Source organism: Lepus europaeus, chromosome 9, assembly GCF_033115175.1.
Source record: "Lepus europaeus isolate LE1 chromosome 9, mLepTim1.pri, whole genome shotgun sequence".
Lineage (NCBI taxonomy): Eukaryota > Metazoa > Chordata > Mammalia > Lagomorpha > Leporidae > Lepus > Lepus europaeus.
This window is the reverse complement of record NC_084835.1, coordinates 121,850,468-121,870,634: the sequence shown is the minus strand read 5'-3', so window position 1 is coordinate 121,870,634 and position 20,167 is coordinate 121,850,468. Positions and strand designations below refer to the sequence as shown.

Below are 20,167 nucleotides of genomic sequence, written 5' to 3'. Positions count from 1 at the left end.
GTTAGTGTCCCTTTTTCCCCACATCCTCTACAGAAATGCCTAGTTCTTAACTCAAGTATTTCTAAAACTACTGTGCTAGAACACCTTTTAATTTTTCATCATGGCCATAAAACACTTGTGTTCTATAAATAGTAAACCAGGAGAATTATCTAACTCACAACTGAGTAAGAATAAAAACCAGGTCAAACTCGCCAATAAAGATCTATTGAACACTTTCAAAAAATACTTTTCTGAACAACATAAATAAGTCAAAGACAACATGATTGATCCTAAGTGGTGCTTGGATTATCCCCATAACTTAGGGGATTCAAATCTGTCGATCCTGTAGCCTTGTTGGGACCACTTACTGACACCAAAGTACTGAACTCTGATCTTTGTACATCAGTTAAAGGACACTAAACGTCACTATCTGTCCAAAACGTGACTTCATACAGGATGTAGAAATGCAATAGATTAAATTTCACTGAATAAAGCATCTCCAGCAAACAAGTTCCAACACATGTACCCAAAAAGCTGTTTATATTCTCTTTAAAAGAAATCCTACAAAGCCAAAAGCTATTCGACCCATTGTATCTTATGTATTCCCAAATATGGTATGTTTGCAATTTGTCCTGTAGGTCATCATGTAGGTATTATATATACAGAACTTCTATAGATTTAAAAGTATTTGCAGATCTACAGAGACGAGCCTCTCTAATGGTGATTGTGTGATTTGCTGGAGCAGGGAAAGACAGCTTAGGCATTTCATTGTCTTGGACTCTGTCACCATCTCGGCCTTCCAGCGTGTCAGGATGATCTAAGGAACCATTTGAGCTCAAGGTAAGATTAGCTGGAAGGGTTGAGATGTATTGCCCAGTAATCTCAGAGTTCCGTACAAAATTGACCCTTTCTGAGACCTGAGTCCCAAGCGCAACAATTATGGTCCACTTCTAGAGTAAACATCTTGGGGCATTTGTGCACTGGAGCATCGGCAAGATATGATTTTAGTTTGGTAGACTATTTCAACACAGACAACACAGAACCTGATATAGACTGCAGCTTGCTTTATATCAGAATATTCTGACATATAGACATATCAAAAGATCATGTTGTACAGTCTCTACGTTTTCCTTTATAAATCATAAGTTCAAGGAAAAACAGAAAAAGTAGATTAATATTAAAATATGCTTTGGGGATTTTAAAGCTATTGTGACTCAACTGGGGGAAAGCACTTAATGAAACAATAGTAGGCTCTGCACTGTTCTTGGCATGTGCCTACACTGTGCAATGGGCACGAGGTAACATGTACTGAGACAGGAATAAAACTAGAGGAGGCATATATAGTTGAGACATATCTGGATGGGGAAAAACTTTCAAATGAGGGTGCAAAAACAATCAGACACTAATTTGACGTCCTTTAAACACAAAAGAGCATTATTTACTTTAAAAATTGGATGTGTGCAGCTACAAATTCTTTTCACAAAACAGATTCGCAGATTTCATCCACTTCTCATATATTCAGAATTATTTTGAAAAGATAAATGCAGATAGGCATCTATAAACACTGAATATAGATCACTTACACAAATATTTCAAATCATCAACACCTCAAATAAAAGTCTTTGGGGAATAACATTATCATTTATTGTATACCTTCCAGCATTCAAAACATTCAACTAAATTTCTTTAATTTTATTTGCATACATAAAACCAACCTGGAAGGATGTAGGTGATGAAATACATGTATTCTTGACATAAGTACAGTGTTAGGGAAGCTACAATACAGAATTAACTAAAGCTATAAAAATGAGGTTAACAGTAACAGCAACAAAACTTTTTCGATTATGGGCTAGGAAAGAATAGAACTGAAGTCAAGTGGCTTCCCAGTTTAGGCCTTTGGGTAAAAAGAAAACAAAACACCTCTTTATTGTTTCTACTTTCTTTTTACAAAATATTTTTCAGACTTAAATGAATTAAAATCCAAAACATGATTCTCCCTAACATACTGCCAACTCTTTAGACTCTTTCAGGGAGCAACAGCAGAGAAAGTTCCACAAGAGTCAGTCAAGCGTCTGGCCAGCTGCCCAAGGGCTGTCCCGGTGAGTCCAGCACCCAGCCAGCACAAGGGATGTGCTCACCGGAGGGCAGTGACTTTGTGCACCCTGCCCTGCTGTCACAAAGCAAGCAGCAGCCACGCATGGCCATCAGACAATCTTCTGCATGCAGCAAGTAACCCACAGTCACAGTCCGAGAGGAAACAGCTCCAGCTGGACCAGCTCCCACTAATGCTCTATCTTCATTTCAATTCTCTACATTACACAAGCACCTTAATTATAAAGTGACTTCTTTACCACTCACAAGTTGACACAACGCTGTCAAGACACATGCCATCTTTTCAGTTACTTTCTACTTTCATATACACACATTCCCGAAAAGATTCTAAACTATTTAAGAACATTTATATTGAATTTCAATGCTTTATATCTTTCACAGTGTGTATAGTACAGTAAGACAAGAAACAGTGGGTTAAATATCCAGAGTTCAATAATTTCATGTAACTAAATTTTATCAAAGGCCGAAGATATCAGATGAGAAGCATTCTGATAAATGACATTCCCAAGGAAATATCCAAAGCTCAAGACCAAACTTCCTTTTTTTTTTTTTTTTTTTTTTTTTTTTTTTTAAATTTAAAGACCAAACTTTTTGAATGAGGCTATGCCCCAGAGTAAAACGGGTGCCTACTTTGACACCGACTTGGCTGTGAAATGCTGGTGGTAGCTTCTTGTTCTGTCAGCCTTCATTTCTACACAGGTCAGTCAAGTTGGAATAAATTATCTAAAACAAGATTCAACAATAAAATCCTACAAGTGTGAATTGTAGGATTGTACAAGCCCCAAGCCCCTGAAAGATGTGATCCAAATGACCGTGGCTTGTGAGAGAGGAAGTCAGGGTTCTGAGCAGACTAAGATTAATCGACCAATAACAGGTGAGCAGTCCTATCTCCAGCCATATCGTCAGACCTGTTTTTTCACCCACTTAGTCCATATGCAGTCCAAATGCAACATAACTATCTCCCAGAACAAAGAGATCAGACTTCCAGGAGAAACAGATCAGATGATCTCTTTACTATCCAATTTGTTTCAGTATGGAAAACTAAACAAGTAGAAAGTAAAAGTTCAACAAAAAATGCTGTCAGGCGTAACTTCACAACACTATAAAAGAAGAAGTACAGTAATGGGAAAGTAGCAGAATAACGGCAAAAAGGAGAGAGGGCATGCCATGGCCAACACCTCAAAGTAGGGATACAATGCCCTACAAGAGCGGGTGCTCAATCATTACTGAACTGAGAGATTAGAATAGAAAACATGGTGAGAGTTGCTATTACCTTGAATAACTTCCGTTCTTTAACTGATCTCAACCTGAAAAATCTTGAGTGGTTTTGTTTACTCACCATAATGTCTAAACTTTCAGCTAAAGGAAGAAAAAGAGACATATTCCATATAATTAGAAAAGACCATAAAATGAAGCATTCCATTGGAATTGACACGAAATTATCCCCAAGCACTTGCTTAAGAGCTAAGAACCAAACATGGCAAAAGATAAAGAGAAAAATTTGGTCTCATTTCTACGAACACCTCATGGAATATTTGGAGATTTGTGTTGTACACTTGCACCTCTATCTAATACAGTACATAGTAAATATGTTTATATCAATTACTGGTACCTATCATTCCTCAAAAATAATATGCAACAAATCACTAAGGAATATGCCCAAAGTCAGTTAGAAGCAGAAGAGGTAGAAGTAGAGTACTTAGAATAAAAGCCCAGGTGAAAGATAATTAGGAAAATTTCCTCTGGGGAATGACACAAGCAAAAATATTGGCACATTTTAATTACTATGAAGAAAACACATCCTCTAACTGAATATTAAATTTTACGTGAGTTAGCACAGAACTGACCAAGGATTAATATAGCAGACAAAAACTAGCAATAGAAGAAAAAAGCTAGAGAGGAAAATTTTAGAATTTAATTTGCAAAATTCAGGATATATGTTTCTAAGTAACCTTTTTTAAAATTTGGGCAGTTTAATAGTGAGAGGTAACAAAACCAATCAAAATCATGTACAAAAGGAATAAATGACTTAAACAGAGCATTAAGTAAACTGTACACTTTGGTACTCAGGCAAGAAAATAAAGATGACTACAACCAGGGCCAGCACTGTGGTATAGTAGGTTAAGCCTCCACCTGTGGCACCAGCATCCCGTAAGGGTCCTGGCTGCTCCACTTCCAAATCCAGCTCCCTGCTGATGGCCTGGGAAAACAGAGAAAGATGGCCCAAGTGCTTGGGCCACTGCACCAATGTGGAAGTCCTGGAAGAAGCTCCTGGCTCCTAGATTCAGACAGCCCCAGCTCCAGACATTGGGGCCAATGGGGAAGTGAACCAGCAGATGAAGAACTCTCTATCTCGGCCTCTCCCTCTGTTTATAACTACTTCTCAACTAAATACTTTAAAAAAAAAAAAAAATGATGACATTGGCTACTCACAGATACATTGACCAGTTATACCAGTTAAACACAGCAGCTGGCGGGCCAAGTCCCTCTGTCGGCTACACTTAGCTCATCCAACTTGTATGCCCTGGTGAGAGCTCAAGGACAGCTCCCAGAGCCACTGCTGCAGAAACATGCAGGCCAGAAGGAGGGTTCCAACACTGCTTCCAGTCATGATTCACAGTCAACAAAGAAAGCTTATAATTAAAAAAAATCAATCAGAAAATACACATTTTTTTTTTATTATTATTTGACAGGCAGAGTTAGACAGTGAGAGAGAGAGACAGAGAGAAAGGTCTTCCTTCCGCTGGTTCACCCTCCAAATGGCTGCTACGGCTGGCGTGCTGCACTGATCCAAAGCCTGAAGCCAGGTGCTTCCTCCTGGTCACCCATGCGGGTGCAGGGCCCAAACACTTGGGCCATCCTCCACTGCACTCCCAGGCCACAGAGGAGAGAGCTGGACTGGAAGAGGAGCAGCCGGGACTAGAACCCGGCACACATACGGGTTGCCGGCGCCGCAGGCGGAGGATTAACCAAGTGAGCCACGGTGCCAGCCCCCAAACACACAAGTTTTAAGAAATATCTCAAGTTATATTGTTTATTCAGTGAATTAATATCAAAGTGTTGTTTTTTTTTTTCACAATTAAGACCAAATAAAGTATACTCTTTGAATTATGGAAAGATGCTCTTTCCTCAACATACATGAAGGTACTTCAAAAAAGTTTATGGAAAATGCATACTATGAAAAAGCTATGCATAGTTTTCAAAGTATTTTGCATCAAAACACTTACCTTTAATTTCACTTTTCAATGAACTTTTTGAAGTACCTTCAACATAAGAAAACACTGGTTTTATCCTTAATTCATAATAACTTGAAAGTCAAAAGATTCAAATAAAAGACTTAACATTGTACCTCAAACATAGGATTTAATATAAAGTCTTTCATATATATGTATATGTACACACACATGTAAAGCTCAAATAGAAGTATTTTAACAAATGAAATCAGATTCCCTTTGGATGAAAAATTCAATAATTATTGATATGCTAGGCTATTTAGCTCTGGAAGCTATAATTAGACATGATATATCCTATCCATTTCTCAAGATATAGAATAGCCAAGCTAAATGAAGTTATTCCTGTCCAGAACATGCTGTCTATTCTCTTAGCTGAAAGCAAACCTTGGGTACATTCCTACTTATCTCCTCGCCAATCACAGAATGAATGACTGACACTGACACAGCCTTATCTAGGCCTTCTGTCTGTAGCACATTCTGCTCAGTGATGTCACTGCTCACATAAGCAGATTATTACAGTGACTAGAAGCAAACTAAACATTTGGATTTTTGCATGGACAGATCCACACGCTGCCTGTCAGATAAAGCACGGTGTGCCTGCTGCTTACACAAGCATGTTCCTGACAGCTTCCTCCAGGTCGCGTATCTGATTACATAAATAGGCCTATTCCCCACCATTTCTAAAGACTGACAGTCTGTCTTAGTTTAAAGTGCAATTCCAGACTATCAGCTTTTCTGTCTTGCACACTAGGCTGATTAACATCTGAGCATTTGCTGGAGGTCCAATCAGGGTTTTCAATCCCAGAATTCCCAATCATATACAAAGTGGTAGACACAATGCATGGGCAACGGTGACTGTTCCCAAGGCATATTTTGAAGACTGGTTCATTTTAACATACTTATTCATATGGCTTTATTTGTAGTACTATTTATGAAATAAATCAGAAACACAATGGTATCTTTTAAACAAATGGTTTTATTTAAAAATTTAAAGAGGAAGCATGAGCACACAAAAAATTTATGGATTAGATTTTATAGTTGTCATGTTTTTAATGAATATTTTTGTGACATCCCAAAGAAATGAAATGTCAATGGCTGATCAGACTCAGAAAACCACAGCACTGAGCTGAAAGAATGCTGAACAAGTTGTGTGCCACTAATTAACATTTTCTTATGTCTACCCTGTTACCCAAAACAAGATTAAAGGAATTAGCATACAGATCATGATGGGTCTGAGAATATAACATTTACTTTGCAAACAAAAAGGAATGTTACTCAAAAAACTCCATGAATGGAACCTGCCTGCACAGATATTATGAAGTGACAGAATACTAACAGTAGTAGTAATAAGAGCAATGAGGTTCTAGAATTTAGTACAACCATTGACAAGTGGCTAGAAGATATGTTGGTTATTTAACAATTTTACTTTCCAACAAAAAGTAGCATGTGATTTTCACACAAATGAAAGTACGCCAAGTTGTCTGATTAATAAAGACAGGTAAATTTCCTTTTAACAACAAAAACCTAGGCAATAGGCATAGCACAGGCAGGTCCTGGACATCCTAATCCTGCTTTGAAGAAACCATTTCTTTCTTGTTGCCTTGGGCTCCACTATTTGGAAGCAGTTGCAAGCAAAAAATTTTAAGTAGCTCCACTATTAATTTGTTAATTAAACAAATGTTTCTGAAACCTCTACAAGTAGCCATGGCCTATGCAATGTTCTGGAAACAAAGATAAACAGGACAAAGGGCCCATGCTCCAGGTACATAAAATCTGATAAGGAAGAGAGACAAGCAAACACATAAATTATATTTCAAAGTACTAATTTATCATTTTGCAGATAAATGTATTTTGTAGATTCCAATGGCAATTGACTCCAATAGTAAACAGCTCTCATTCTGGAAAATCTATGCTATGGTTTTCTAGAGAAGAGATTTCCTTCCTCCCTAATCATCATTCTGCATTCTCATAGAAATCTATTTCTGGTTAAATTAATGACTTTATGAAGCATAGACCTGAACATTACACGGAAAATTGTCTGTAACTAAAAAGGGATCTGCACCCTCCTGTCACCCATTCTGAATCGCCCTGTGTCTGCTCTTCACACTGTCACACATAAATATTATCATTTAGCTTGAGATGTCTTACTGCCTATTGTAATAATACATTTTGTCTTTTTTGCTTGTTTTCTGATGCCAACACTAATGAACTGTCACAGAAACAGTTTTGGAAATCACACAGGGTGAGGGTACTTACAACAGTAAACAATCCGAAGTCATGAACACAATATTGTCACTAGTAATTTCAGCTATAACTTTAAAACATTCATACACAGACAAACTGGATGAAATAAGTTGCTTCAGGTCAACTTTGATGGATCCCTCAGAAATATCAACATTATTGCTTTTATTTTATTATGTACCACACTTCATAATGGTGTACCGCAGAATATAATAAAAACTCTACTACATAGCTTGAGTACTTTTTAAATAGGTCAAAAGTTACTACTACAAATAACTTGTTCTACTCAAGGTCCATTAATGACTTATCTCATTGTTCAGATAAAGAATTTTTTTTCCTTCTTTTTTTTTTTTTTTTTTTTGACACGCAGAGTGGACAGTGAGAGAGACAGAGAGAAAGGTCTTCCTTTGCCGTCGGTTCACCCTCCAATGGCTGCCACGGCCGGCGCACTGTGCTGATCCGAAGGCAGGAGCCAGGTGCTTCTCCTGGTCTCCCATGCGGGTGCAGGGCCCAAGCACTTGGGCCATCCTCCACTGCACTCCCAAGCCACAGCAGAGAGCTGGCCTGGAAGAGGGGCAACCGGGATAGAATCCGGTACCCCGATCGGGACTAGAACCTGGTGTGCCGGCGCCTCAGATGGAGGATTAGCCTATTGAGCCGCAGCGCCGGCCAGATAAAGAATTTTTTAAAAGGCAGCAAGAGATAAATGGAGAGCAATTCGAAATATTTTATATATCTGATTTTAATTTTCCCATTTCCTTTACAGGTAAATAGCTAATTACCTATCTTCAGTTATAAGCCCACCCTCAAAACTTAGAAAGAACTCATGAAAAGCTTGGCAGCAACAGAGAAAACTGGAAGGAAGACGATTGCATCAACAGTCCATGCAGCTCGGAGACAACAGTCACCACAAGCCCTCCCCTCACAAGACCAAGGGTAAAAAAAATAAAGATAAGAATAAAAACATAAACCACCTTACGCAAATAGTACCAATTCCTTCCAAGAGTGTGTCAATTTAAGTGAAATAAACTCAAGAAGGGAATACAAATTCAAAGTGCACCAAAAAGTCAGCCTGTCAGTCTCACAGTAGGTGCTGTGGTGATCTTTCCACTGTACAAGGGAGATGCATAAAATCATGCTAATCTGAACAGGACTACTTCAACAACCAAAGAAGGAACCATGAAGGGGAGACGGTTAGAAAAGACAAAAACCAAAAACTAAGCTAATGACAAGAGTATTTAAGGTACTCAAGGGAAATTTACAGTGAGAACTCATAATGGAAATGAATTCAAGTCAAAGAAAACACTCACAGACAACACAGTGTTAAAATGTAATCATTTTTCATTATTTCTACTACCTAGTAGGAAGAAAGCGAGGGGAGGACAGTCAGTGAACCAACAACACAATTCCAAGGAAATTAATGACTCCACAAGCAGACATAATAAAATGCACTTGCCATCAACATAAAATATGAGTAAATATAATCAAACAACACATGTATATGGAAGAAAAGCCTCAAGTACCTAGTAGTTCATTAATTTTCAAAAATTTATGAATTCATACATATATCATTCCAAAGTTTGGCATTACTATAAAGCAAATACTTTAATTTTTAAAATAATGGCTGGCAATGGTATGTTTTTCTAGAATGTATCATCCATTTACCATCAAAAGAATTAAAATAATTAAAATGAAACTAATTTGGTAAGTTACACATTTCTTGAGAACTTAGGCCAGGAGATCTGGCACCTAACAGGTGCTCAATAAACTGAAGAGGAAATAATAATTTTAAAAAGTCTGCTACTTTCTTTTATTCTGGCATATTAAAAAGTATCTCTAAAAGACTGATACATATTACTGATGAATATGAAATAAGTCTCAAGAATTACTAAATATAGTCCAGAGGTGTGATTATCCTCCAAAAATGAGCAGAAAGAAACAAATTATTCATAAAGCACATTAATCAGTGGTGTTTCACCATCTGAAACATGTCGAACAGTAGCATGGACGCGCCTAGGAACAGTCACCGCTGCTGGTGTACACAGAATGCTGTAATTGGCTTAAATCGAACTCGCCCATCTGTCTTTAATACTCTTATTACAAGGCAGTAAGCAGAGAACTATTAGAGCTGCAGTATAAGCTGTAAGATCTTTACCCGTTCTTAAATCATTTAAAAATAATGAGAGCTTTAGCCTTTATCTAATTAACGAGTGCCTTCTTTGAATTAGAAAAACTGCACCATTTAGCCCACGGTTGTTTAGGAAATTGGCTTGGTGGCATGTAAGCTAACGCAGGGTAGCAGTTCCAGTGTCTTGTTCCTGGCTTCTTATTACTTGAATTATAATTCAATGATCACCTTAGATCATGGGCTATTCATAAATCAGAAGCCTGACATCAGATGAAAAATTGTATTAATATATGAAACTTATTATATAGTACAAACTGCTCTCTTGATAAATTACATTGTTCAAACTTGACAATGATTGCATTTAAAACATTATTCCTGTTTGCTGTTTTACAGACTGAAACCTCTTCATGAAAAATTTACAATGCTCCTCTGTGTTTTGGAGTCAGAGGGCAATGGTAGCAAATGGCAGACAGAAACCATACTTTAGACTTGCTGGCAGCTACAGGGACAGAAAGCACTTCTGAGGATGGAGAGGAAAACCCTCCGCTGCAGTCCCATGATCTACATTTCTGGCTTTATGAAGATACTAATTGTCCTCACCAGCAGACGCATAGTAAATAATAAAATTTTAATTTCGGCTTACTGGATGGCTTTCTTCCTCTATATAGGTGTTTCAGAGAAATTTACAGTCATAAATGTTTCACAGGAATTTATAGCATGAGTGGAAAAAATAAAGGGGCAAACCCATGAAGTTTCATCTGAATTGAGGCCGAGCTCCTCAGATGATGTGTTATGACAAATGCGTTCTGCCAAGGCTGACTGGGCAACTCCAGCTGTAGTTCCATAGTATTTACATTAATTACATGAAGGCTGCTTTGTTAATGGTACATTCTGGTGTGGGTCGCAGCATGATATGCTAATGATCTAAGAAAAATCTGCATCTCCAATATTTATGATAATCTGTAATAGGAAATAGGGCTGCTTTTCTTTCTTCCTCCTCACCAGAATAAGAAAAGTGAGTACAAAACAGTTTCACTCAGGGACGCAAAGGAAAAATTCTAGTCACCAGAACATTTAAGTGGTATAAACAACAGGAAGACTCTCATTGTTAGGGTGTTGTCATAGCTGTTGACAAAGTGACAATATGCGGTCCTTCTCCACACGCCTCGCAGTGTAAGGTGTGGATCAAGCTGAATTGCAGGCAATAAAGCAAAAAGGTAGAGTACAACTTCGATCACCAAATTACCTCCTGCTACTATGTGTTTCTACCCTTCTTCCTCTCAGCTGCCCCAACAAAAAATAAGATAAGCTTCACATAAATACAGCTAATTGACAGTAAGTTGTACTCATTATATGAAAAACTGAAAGATATTTGTAAGAAGATATTTGGCATTTAAAAAAAAATTCATTGTACCATTTGAGAAACTCATAGCAGGATTCCACATTCCCCAGATTACAAATGCAAAGTACATTTTATATTTTGAATGTCAGTCATTTTACTCATATTATCAATCTTTCAAGTTATTCTCAAATTCATAAAGTGCTCAAATAGTAACTTCATCCTAAAGGCTTCTCAAAATTCAAAGAAAGAAAAGTTTAAAAATCAAATATATGTAAAAGCTCAAAACCTTTATGATTATTAATGCTCAAATTATGCTATCTATATTTTCAAAAAGTCTGTTCTTGCATTTTGAATATATACCTATTATTATGGGTCAAATTTTGAATTTTTCTGTAGAGACAAGCATAAATAAGGCACACAAATTTTTGGCATCATAAAGTTAGGAAATTTCAAATTGATAATGGCCCACTGGAATAAGTTTCTACATAAATATACTCCCAACTACAGAAAGGAACAACAAATCATCATGAGAAAACTTGGAATACCTTGTAAATGCTTTGAAGCTAAAGTTCAATGATTACGCATCAGTGCAGCTAAGCACAGTAGGTGGACTCGGTCACATTTATATTTATGTTACAGCTTAAGTTTCTAAAGGTGCTATGCTGTATTGAAACACATACACACACACAATAGGGTGTCCTAAAGACTAGAAATGGAAAACAGGGTATATCAAGATGTCTCCAATCTGTAAGCAGTTAATGCCAGGCTGGGAGAGTATATGGTCAATGGGGTCGGCAGAAATCTGGAAAGTGATCAGTGATAGAGAAAGGAAAAGGCTGCGTTGAGAGACCACGCGGAAACTCAAGGAATGGTTGGCGTCTCTGCCTGAAGCAGCATGGTGCTTGCATGGGTGTTTGCTTTGATCATTATTTTTGATATTGTATACATAGCACATGCACACATATTTGCATATATAAAACGAGAATATACTATGTTCTCTGCATATCATAAAAGAATAAAGTGAATTGGGGAAATAAAATCTCAATAAATATCCTAAAAAGGTGAGGCATTTTGTTTCAAAAATTCCAAGGGATTATTATTGTATTTCTATACAATAACAATTTTTCATTTCAGATTTTTTATTTTCATGTTAGAAATAGTGTACAGCTCCATAAGCTAACATTTCACATTATAGACTCAAAGTCAAGATAATAGAAAAAAGTGGGGTTTTTTTTGTAAAATTATCAATGTTCGTTAGAGCAACACTATAAATTTTTTAAGAAATGCTTTCACTTCCATATGGGTAGCTTCAATATATTAATTATCATGAAACATTCTAATCAAAGAATGTTAGAATACCAAGAAATCTTTAAAAAGATCTAATTTAACATATTTACTGAAAATTGAGAATACAAAATTAAGGACATTCAGATTCATAAACTGCTTAGTAATGATAAAATCTAGTTCTCTCGTCCTTTGTTTGGGGCTCTTGTTGTCATAAAGCACCATCTCCTTTGTCTCCTGTCGAGGAGGTGGACACTGATTCATAACAACAAACACTCACGCTGACCCTGTAGAGGAGCCAGACAGGCTGGGCTGGTCAGGCTGGGCTCACTCACTCATTCACCATCAAATACATGACAGGTTAAGGACAGGAGATCTGAACACTAAATAACAAATTCTGTCATGAACTGACTTCACTGTGTGCGATGGCTTCGCACTGTTCCTAAACTAAAATCCAAACTCCAGAGCACGGCCTCTGAGAGGGGACACACCCCAGCCTGCGAGCTGCCAGCATCCACAGCCCAGTGCCCTGAGTCAAATCACACGGTCCTCTCACTGCACATCTCACTCTGAACACTTAGTGCCTTGGTTTTGAGGTGGGCCGGCGAGGAGGCAGATGACTGGCCAGAAAATGTCTAGTAGCAACACAGACTAGCAAAGCCGCCAGGACAACGTGCTGGGGGAGCAGAAGGGCAGAGGCCGGTGCCTAATGACAGGAAGCAGCGCGGCCCGCGCCCACACAGAAGGGTATCTGAGCTACACTTAGTCCCTTGTGAAGATGAGAGGCCTATCACATGCTTTAAAACTTGGGGAAATCAATAACTATGCAATTGAAAACGAAAATCTCTGACCAGAGACCCTGCTTATGCTAACAGGACGACTCAACATGTCTCTGAGGACTGGGACAAGTCAGTTCAGAGGTGCAGGATGGACTCCTTACCAGTAAAATAAAATCACATGTAGATGAATGCCTCAGAAATAAACTCTCCTACCAACCTTGGTGCAATGAACAAAAGCCTCTCCATCTGTTAAACGGAAAACAGAAAGCTTCCTAGGATTTACTCTATAAAACACAGAGGCCATGAAGGTATGCTCAGAAGTGACAGCACTTATGAATTCTTACACACACAATAGCTGGTGAGCTGCATGCTCTCTGACAACGTAAATGTAGTAAGTCATGCCCACCTACAGTACACGAGCTGTGTGCAGGTGTTTGAAACATTTTCCTTCCCTGAAGATGAGGTCGGAGCTCCTAAGATCAAATACCAACCAACAAGAGTTCCACATGGGACCTGAACACACATTCTGTTTCTGAGGGAATCAAAATTCAGACTACATTGTGATATTAATAACTTTCACAAACCCATAAAAAGACAGGTTGACCATGAAAATTATGAAACAGAAATTTTATAAATAATACAAACAAGACTCAGAAAATTTTAATGAATGCATTTTAGTGTGAAACAGTTTTTTTTTTTTTTAAATTCCAAAAAAGACTCTTGACACAAAGAGTCTAAGAGAGGTTTTTTTTTTTTTTTTTTTTGAAGGCAGAGCAACAGAGACAGATACAAAGAGAAATCTTCTATTTGCTGGTTCACTCCTTGAATGGTTGCAACAGTTCAGGCTGGGCAGGTTTGAAGCCAGGAAGCAGGAAGGAACTCCAGGTCTCCAACACGGGTGGCAGGGTCCCCAAGACTTGGACCACGTTCTGCTGTCTTCCCAGGGGCAACAGCAGGAAGCCAGATTGGAAGCCGAGCAGTTGGGACTCAGACCAGGCTCTCACACGTGATGCTGCTGACACAAGCACTGGCTTATCCACAACACAGGTCCCAACACCTCCAATTTAAGCTGAGTATCATGCTACAGAGTCCGGAAAAATGATCTGCAATTGATTTTTCTAAGGCCTTGATTATGATTAACTTTTCAGAATGGCTCTCCTGTCTACCACAAGAATGTAAGCTCAATTTTGCTTCCTTTTTTTCAGGCTACTCTGCTGTATAAAAACCTATCAGAGATTTGATACTACAAGAAAATTTAAAAAAATTATATTTAATGTTTGCCTATTTCTTATGAAATTCTATGCTAAATACTCTCACTAAATTACAGAGTTGGGGAGATGAAATTACAAAGCATGAGAAAAAATTGTCCACAAATGATGCCACTATATTTAATGCAAAAACTTTAAATGAATTACAATATTTCTCTCTCAAATAATTTCAGATGTTGCTAAATTCAACTTCTTATAAATGCTAAAATTATTTTGTTATGATACATCTAGTTACCACCTTGACATGATAATAGTGTCACAATTCTTTTTTAAAAAAGTAAATAATACTCTTCTCCCTCAAAATTTACACATACTTTTTAGATACTTTTCATTCAAGGCTATAACATTTTAAAAATGACTTTAAGACAAAAATAAACCAACAACAAATGTAGATTCACATGTGTAACGGAATGCATACAGATTGCCTCCTGTTCATACAGTGCGGAGCCTCTCCGTCCTGCTGCTGAGACACATCCTGAGAGTCTTGGAGGAGATGGCCACTTCAACAGAGACTCGCCACACAGCTGCAGGCTGTCCAAGTGCAGGTGCACCAGCCTCTGCTACGGATCATCTTCTGGACAAGATCAGTGGCATTGTCCCTTCTTGACACACTGCTCTGAATTTCATTCAGGATGCCCTAATGTTTCTGACAACCTGTATAAGCCAGGCATTCCAGCAAAAAATCCAAATTAATGCTGAGAGTACTTTGCAACATTTTGCTCTGTATTGTTCACTCTTGCTGATTGGGCCCTAAATAATAAACTGTGGCCTCTGGCGATTTTTCTCAGAATGGTTATGATGAGAACTCATTCATCTAAATCTGCTGGCCAGTGGAATAAAATAAATCAAGAATTTCCCAAATATAACAATATTTGTGTTCACTAGATAATTGATGACTGCAGCTGCACTAATTAAAACCCATCTGAGCTTCATTCATCTTGGTCACCAGGACCAATTGCCATGCCCACACCTCACTCACAGCCTGGGGCCTTGTGCTCAGGTCACATTCAGGTGGGCCTGACCCCTAAATTTCTCCTGACACTGTGAAACATTTTAATTTAATATGTTTAATAAATGCAGTACATAAATGTATAACCATTTAGGGCATATCTCAAATATTGGCAGAATCTAAATCATTAAAAAAATATAATTAAATGTTTTATGTCCGCTAACATTTCTATTATACATAATTTTATTATAAAAAAGAAAGATGTCATAACTTGGTTTCACAAAAATCTACAGGAACAGAACTCATGTGACATACAAGATCATACCTGCATGAAGTAGAAACATCTACCAGGAACAAAAATAGAATTTATACCTATGAAAAGATAGTATTTAAAGAATCAATCCTACAAAAATAGTTCTGCCATAAACTGAGGTTATAAAATAACTTGTAAACACCTACTTAGTCAATGTTAATTTGTCTTCAAAATACATGTCATAGAGAACCACAATTCTCCATGTCATCACAAGCAATGGCTGACAGAGGCATAGAATGCTTCTCATGGGCAGCTGTCCCACTGACCTTGAACTTACTACCCTGAACTACAAAAAAAAAAGTGACTAGTCTGAATCCTAGTCACTTTTTTTTCCAGAAATATATATTGAGAGTCTAGTATGGTTTCAGACACTCTAATCCATGCTCTATAACAATGGACACAGGACCGGCGCTGCGGCGTAGCAGGTAAAACCGCTGACTGCAGTACCGGTATCACATATGTGCACCAGTTCAAGTCCCAGCTGCTCCACTTCCAATCCAGCTCTCTGCTAAGGCCTGGGAAAGCAGTAGAAGATTGCCCAATTCCTTGGGTCCCTGCACCCACATGGGAGACCCAGAGGAGGCTCCTGGCTCCTGCTTCAGATCGGCATAGCTCTGGCTGTTGTGGCCAATTGGGGAGTGAAACCAGTGGATGGAAGACCTCTCTCTCTGCCTCTCCTTCTCTCTTTGTGTAACTCTGACTTGCAAATAAATAAATAAATCTTTTTTTAAAAAAATGGACACAAACACAGCCCTGCTCTCAAGAAGGGCTGTTCACTGGTGAGTGGTAAAGAGAAAACAACAGAATAAATATAGTACGTCAGATGATGCTAAGTGCTGTGAGGAAAACCAAGAAGAATAAGGGAATAGAGTGTAGGTGGCAAAGGGCATCTTTCTGATGGAATAGCATTTGAGAGGCTGGCATTATGGTGCGGTGGGTTAAGCAGCTGCCTGTGGGGCCGGTATCCCATATGGGTGCTGGTTCGAGTCCCAGTTGCTCTACTTCTAATCCAGCTCCATGCTAATGCACCTGCAAGGGCAGCAGAAGATGGCCCGAGTGCTTGGGCCCCTGCACCCACGTGGGAGACCCGGAGGAAGCTTCTGGCTCCTGGCTTCAGCCTGGCACAACCGTGGCCATTGCAGTCATTACGGGATTGAACCAGCAGATGGAATATCTCTTTCTGTTTCTCCCTCTTTTCTCTAACTCTGCCTTTCAAAAAAATAAATAAATAATCTTAAAAAAAAGTTATATCCTGAAATTGCAGAAGTAACAAACCTGAAGAACAGAAGAAAAAAAAATCAAAGGAAATTAAGAGTTGAAATTGAGTAATAATGAAATCTATACTTTAATAATCACTAAACATTTAACAGAAAAATATAGTAGATTTATAACACTATGTAAAATAAAAGTGTCAGAAAAGCTGTATTTGTGGTGTTCAGTGTGTTTAAAATTTTCACTCAGAAATCATTTCACTTCTAACACAACAGACACTATCAATGGAACAAAGTCTGATTTCACCTAATACTTATTCCACTGCTTTAGATATAATTTTATTAATGTGCCTGTTTCTCTTCTAATTTTAATGTATTGTTTGTTATTCAAAAGGTTTTCTTCTGAAATGATTACCTTTTTCAGAAACAAAAAATGCTTGTTCAATAATAAAATGGGCCAAGATCAATAAAAATAAAATCCATTTTAATTGTCAGCTTTCCTTTGTGCACTGAATGGAGATCCCTCTCCTCCCAAGCCAAAATTTCATAGTTTATGAACAGGTTATACAGCCATTAAGATTAATCTGATTATTTTCTTTGGAAATCTCCACTAACTTGCCGAAGAAACCATGCTACCCATGATGTCACATAAGAGTCTTAGGGCATCTTGATGGTCTCCCTCCCACGCCCACCTAGGTGCCCAGGAACACACAGAGACACACTAGAAGGAAGTGGGGGAGAACTGGGGGTGGGGGAGAGACAAGCTATCCCACTGCTGTGTTTTGCTCACTGCTATCCTTGAGAGTCTTAATGTGCAAGGTCTCACTTCTTCCCACGGTCAAACATACACACACACACTCCGAAAGTAGATAAGTGGTCTCATTTACTCTTCAAATGTATACATGAAGGAAACATTACTCCCTTCTGTAGGGATAGGAGCTATGATGAGAAAAGCAAAGTAACCTATCTGTTCATGCAACAAGTGGTACTGCAGGAGCCCAATCGAGCTCACAGGAGACTTCAAATCAAGCCTCACCACTTCACTCTGCAGCAGTTTTCAAGCCAGAGTGTACCATGAAATTGTCCTTGAAGATCATGTAATGTTCATGCACATATTCCTAAAACAAAGGCCAGGTGTGGCTGATAGAATCCTCCAAAGCAGTCATGGGGAACGTCCGGCCCACTGGCCATACAATGCCTAAGAAAAATTTGGTCTGGCCCTACCAAGGCAACTGCAGGCAGGACTTGAAAGTCAATAAAGCTGGGGCCGGCGCCGTAACTCTCTTGGCTAATCCTCTGCCTGCGGTGCTGGCATCCCATATGGGCACCGCGTTCTAGTCCCAGCTGCCCCTCTTCCAGTCCAGCTCTTTGCTGTGGCCCAGGAGGGCAGTGGAGGATAGCCCAAGTATTTGGGCCCCTGCACCCTCTTGGGAGACCAAGAACAAGCAGCTGGCTCCTGGCTTCGGGCTTCGGATCAGTGCAGCGTTGGCTGTGGCGGCCATTTGGGGAGTGAACCAGCGGAAGGAAAACCTTTCTCTCTCTCTCTGTCTCTCTCTCACTGTCTCTAACTACCTGTCAAATTAAAAACTACCTGTCAAATTAACTACCTGTCTATTAAAAATAGAATAAAAAAAGAAAGAAAGAAAGAAAGTCAGTAAAGCTATGGCAGGCAAGTCTTCATGCTGACAGTACGAGCCTTGGCTGAAAAAGGCGCCCCATCCCTGCCTAAGGCTACAAACAGAAAATATGGAAATTTCCTGACTTTCCAACAGATCTCCCCAGCTTAACACATGAGAAGGGGTCCATGCCCAGAGAATGAAGCATGCATGTTGAGAATGGGGAAGAGAAAAACAGATGCCATTAGCTTTATGTCACAAGTACTGAGGGTGTCTTCCCAATGCCTAGTTTTATGGGGAGGAGGGGTTCCTTACTGAGCTACTTTAGTATAAAAATATAAAGTATTTTACTAGGTTTGTGTTTTGTTACTTGGGTACACTTCTTGATTTTGTATACAAAAAACCACTGATTCAGCAGCTGACTTCAAGTAACTATTAACAAAACTAAGCAAATCATTTTTCCTATCATGAAAATACCTTGCATGCAAACACATAACCCAATATAACAACGAATGTTGGCATGGGTTGTCTTTCCTGCAACTTCAGTTTCCTTCATGGATTTGCAAGATGGTCTAACCAAGTGTCACCTCAAAATTACTGTGTTGCCTTTATTTCAAATCATTAATCACATTTCTTAGTACCTGAAACAGACTTGTCAACATTGTACAGTTCAAAACACTGTAAGCTTTTGTTGTGTTCTTCAGTCATGATACAATGAAACAGGTTAAGGTCAGAAAAAAAATTATGTCCATGAAAAGTCTTCCATCAGTTCAGATTTGTCATGTTATAAGGTATATGCATTTTCAGGTAAATTCTCTAAAAACAGATGAATCATCAGAAAAATATACTGAACTTCTACATTATAGAGTTCAACAAAAGTCTAGCTTAAAAAAAAGTGCATAGGTAAAAAAGAAACAAACAGAAAAATAAGCCTTACATGGGAGAAATAAGATGTTTAACTTAAAAAAAGATTCCCAATATGAGAGAAGAATGAAAACTGTTTTGGGTAAAGGGGGTATTTCCTTTTATTCTGTTTCATTTTCAATGGATCATACAATCAACATGATTATTTTTAAGCGAAAACAATTTTCTCCTTTAAAGGATGGGAGAATAATGTAGGTGGCTCAAAAATCATAAGGTCATACATTACAATTTGCAGACAGCAGACACATATTACATGTTGTAGACTTTCTCCTTCATTAACCAGGTGAGAAAGCTGGCTAAAATATAAAAATACCAGGGAAGGCACAGGAAGAGTTGCTTGCACCTCTACTTCCACTGACAGTTTGTCCTTCAAGTTTCTCAAGTTAGGAAAAAAAGAATAAAAATTAAAACCAATTGGGTTTTGCTTATTAGTGAAAGTCATGGAGCCTTATCACTTTAAGCAAGGGACCTCTGAACTGAAACCAAGAATTCCAGAGTTTTGAAATAAGAAGAGGTCTTAGACCAAAGACAGAAATTCGAATACTTTTCAGCTGAAGTCTGCGGGGAAACACAAGGGGTGGCTCGTAGCTAAGAACTGAAACTTAGCTGGAGATAATATTGGGAATTGGATTTCTGTAAGTCTTGTCTCCCACCAAAGCTGTATTCCTTGGTGCTTATGTTTGTGGATTGTAACCAAACATGTTGTTTGAGATTATTTTCCTTACATATTTCTACTAAAAATGTAAAAAGCTAAATATAAATGTAATTCAAACTCCATTGCCAAAGAA

At 38.4% G+C, this 20,167-nt stretch overlaps 1 protein-coding gene across 2 annotated transcripts in view; it reads right to left on the bottom strand.

Annotated features, from left to right (window-relative positions):
- ZNF407 (zinc finger protein 407) overlaps positions 1–20,167 on the bottom strand; it is a 464,217-nt gene that overhangs the window by 199,271 nt on the left and 244,779 nt on the right. Inside the window, exon 5 of one of the 2 annotated variants that reach the window (XM_062201807.1) lies at positions 5,317–5,354. The exons of the other annotated variant lie outside the window; for it this stretch is intronic. Coding sequence (XP_062057791.1) covers positions 5,327–5,354 — 28 coding nt within the window. The 3' untranslated portion in view covers positions 5,317–5,326. Of the gene's footprint in view, positions 1–5,316; positions 5,355–20,167 lie in introns of those variants that run through there. 2 annotated transcript variants of the gene reach the window in all.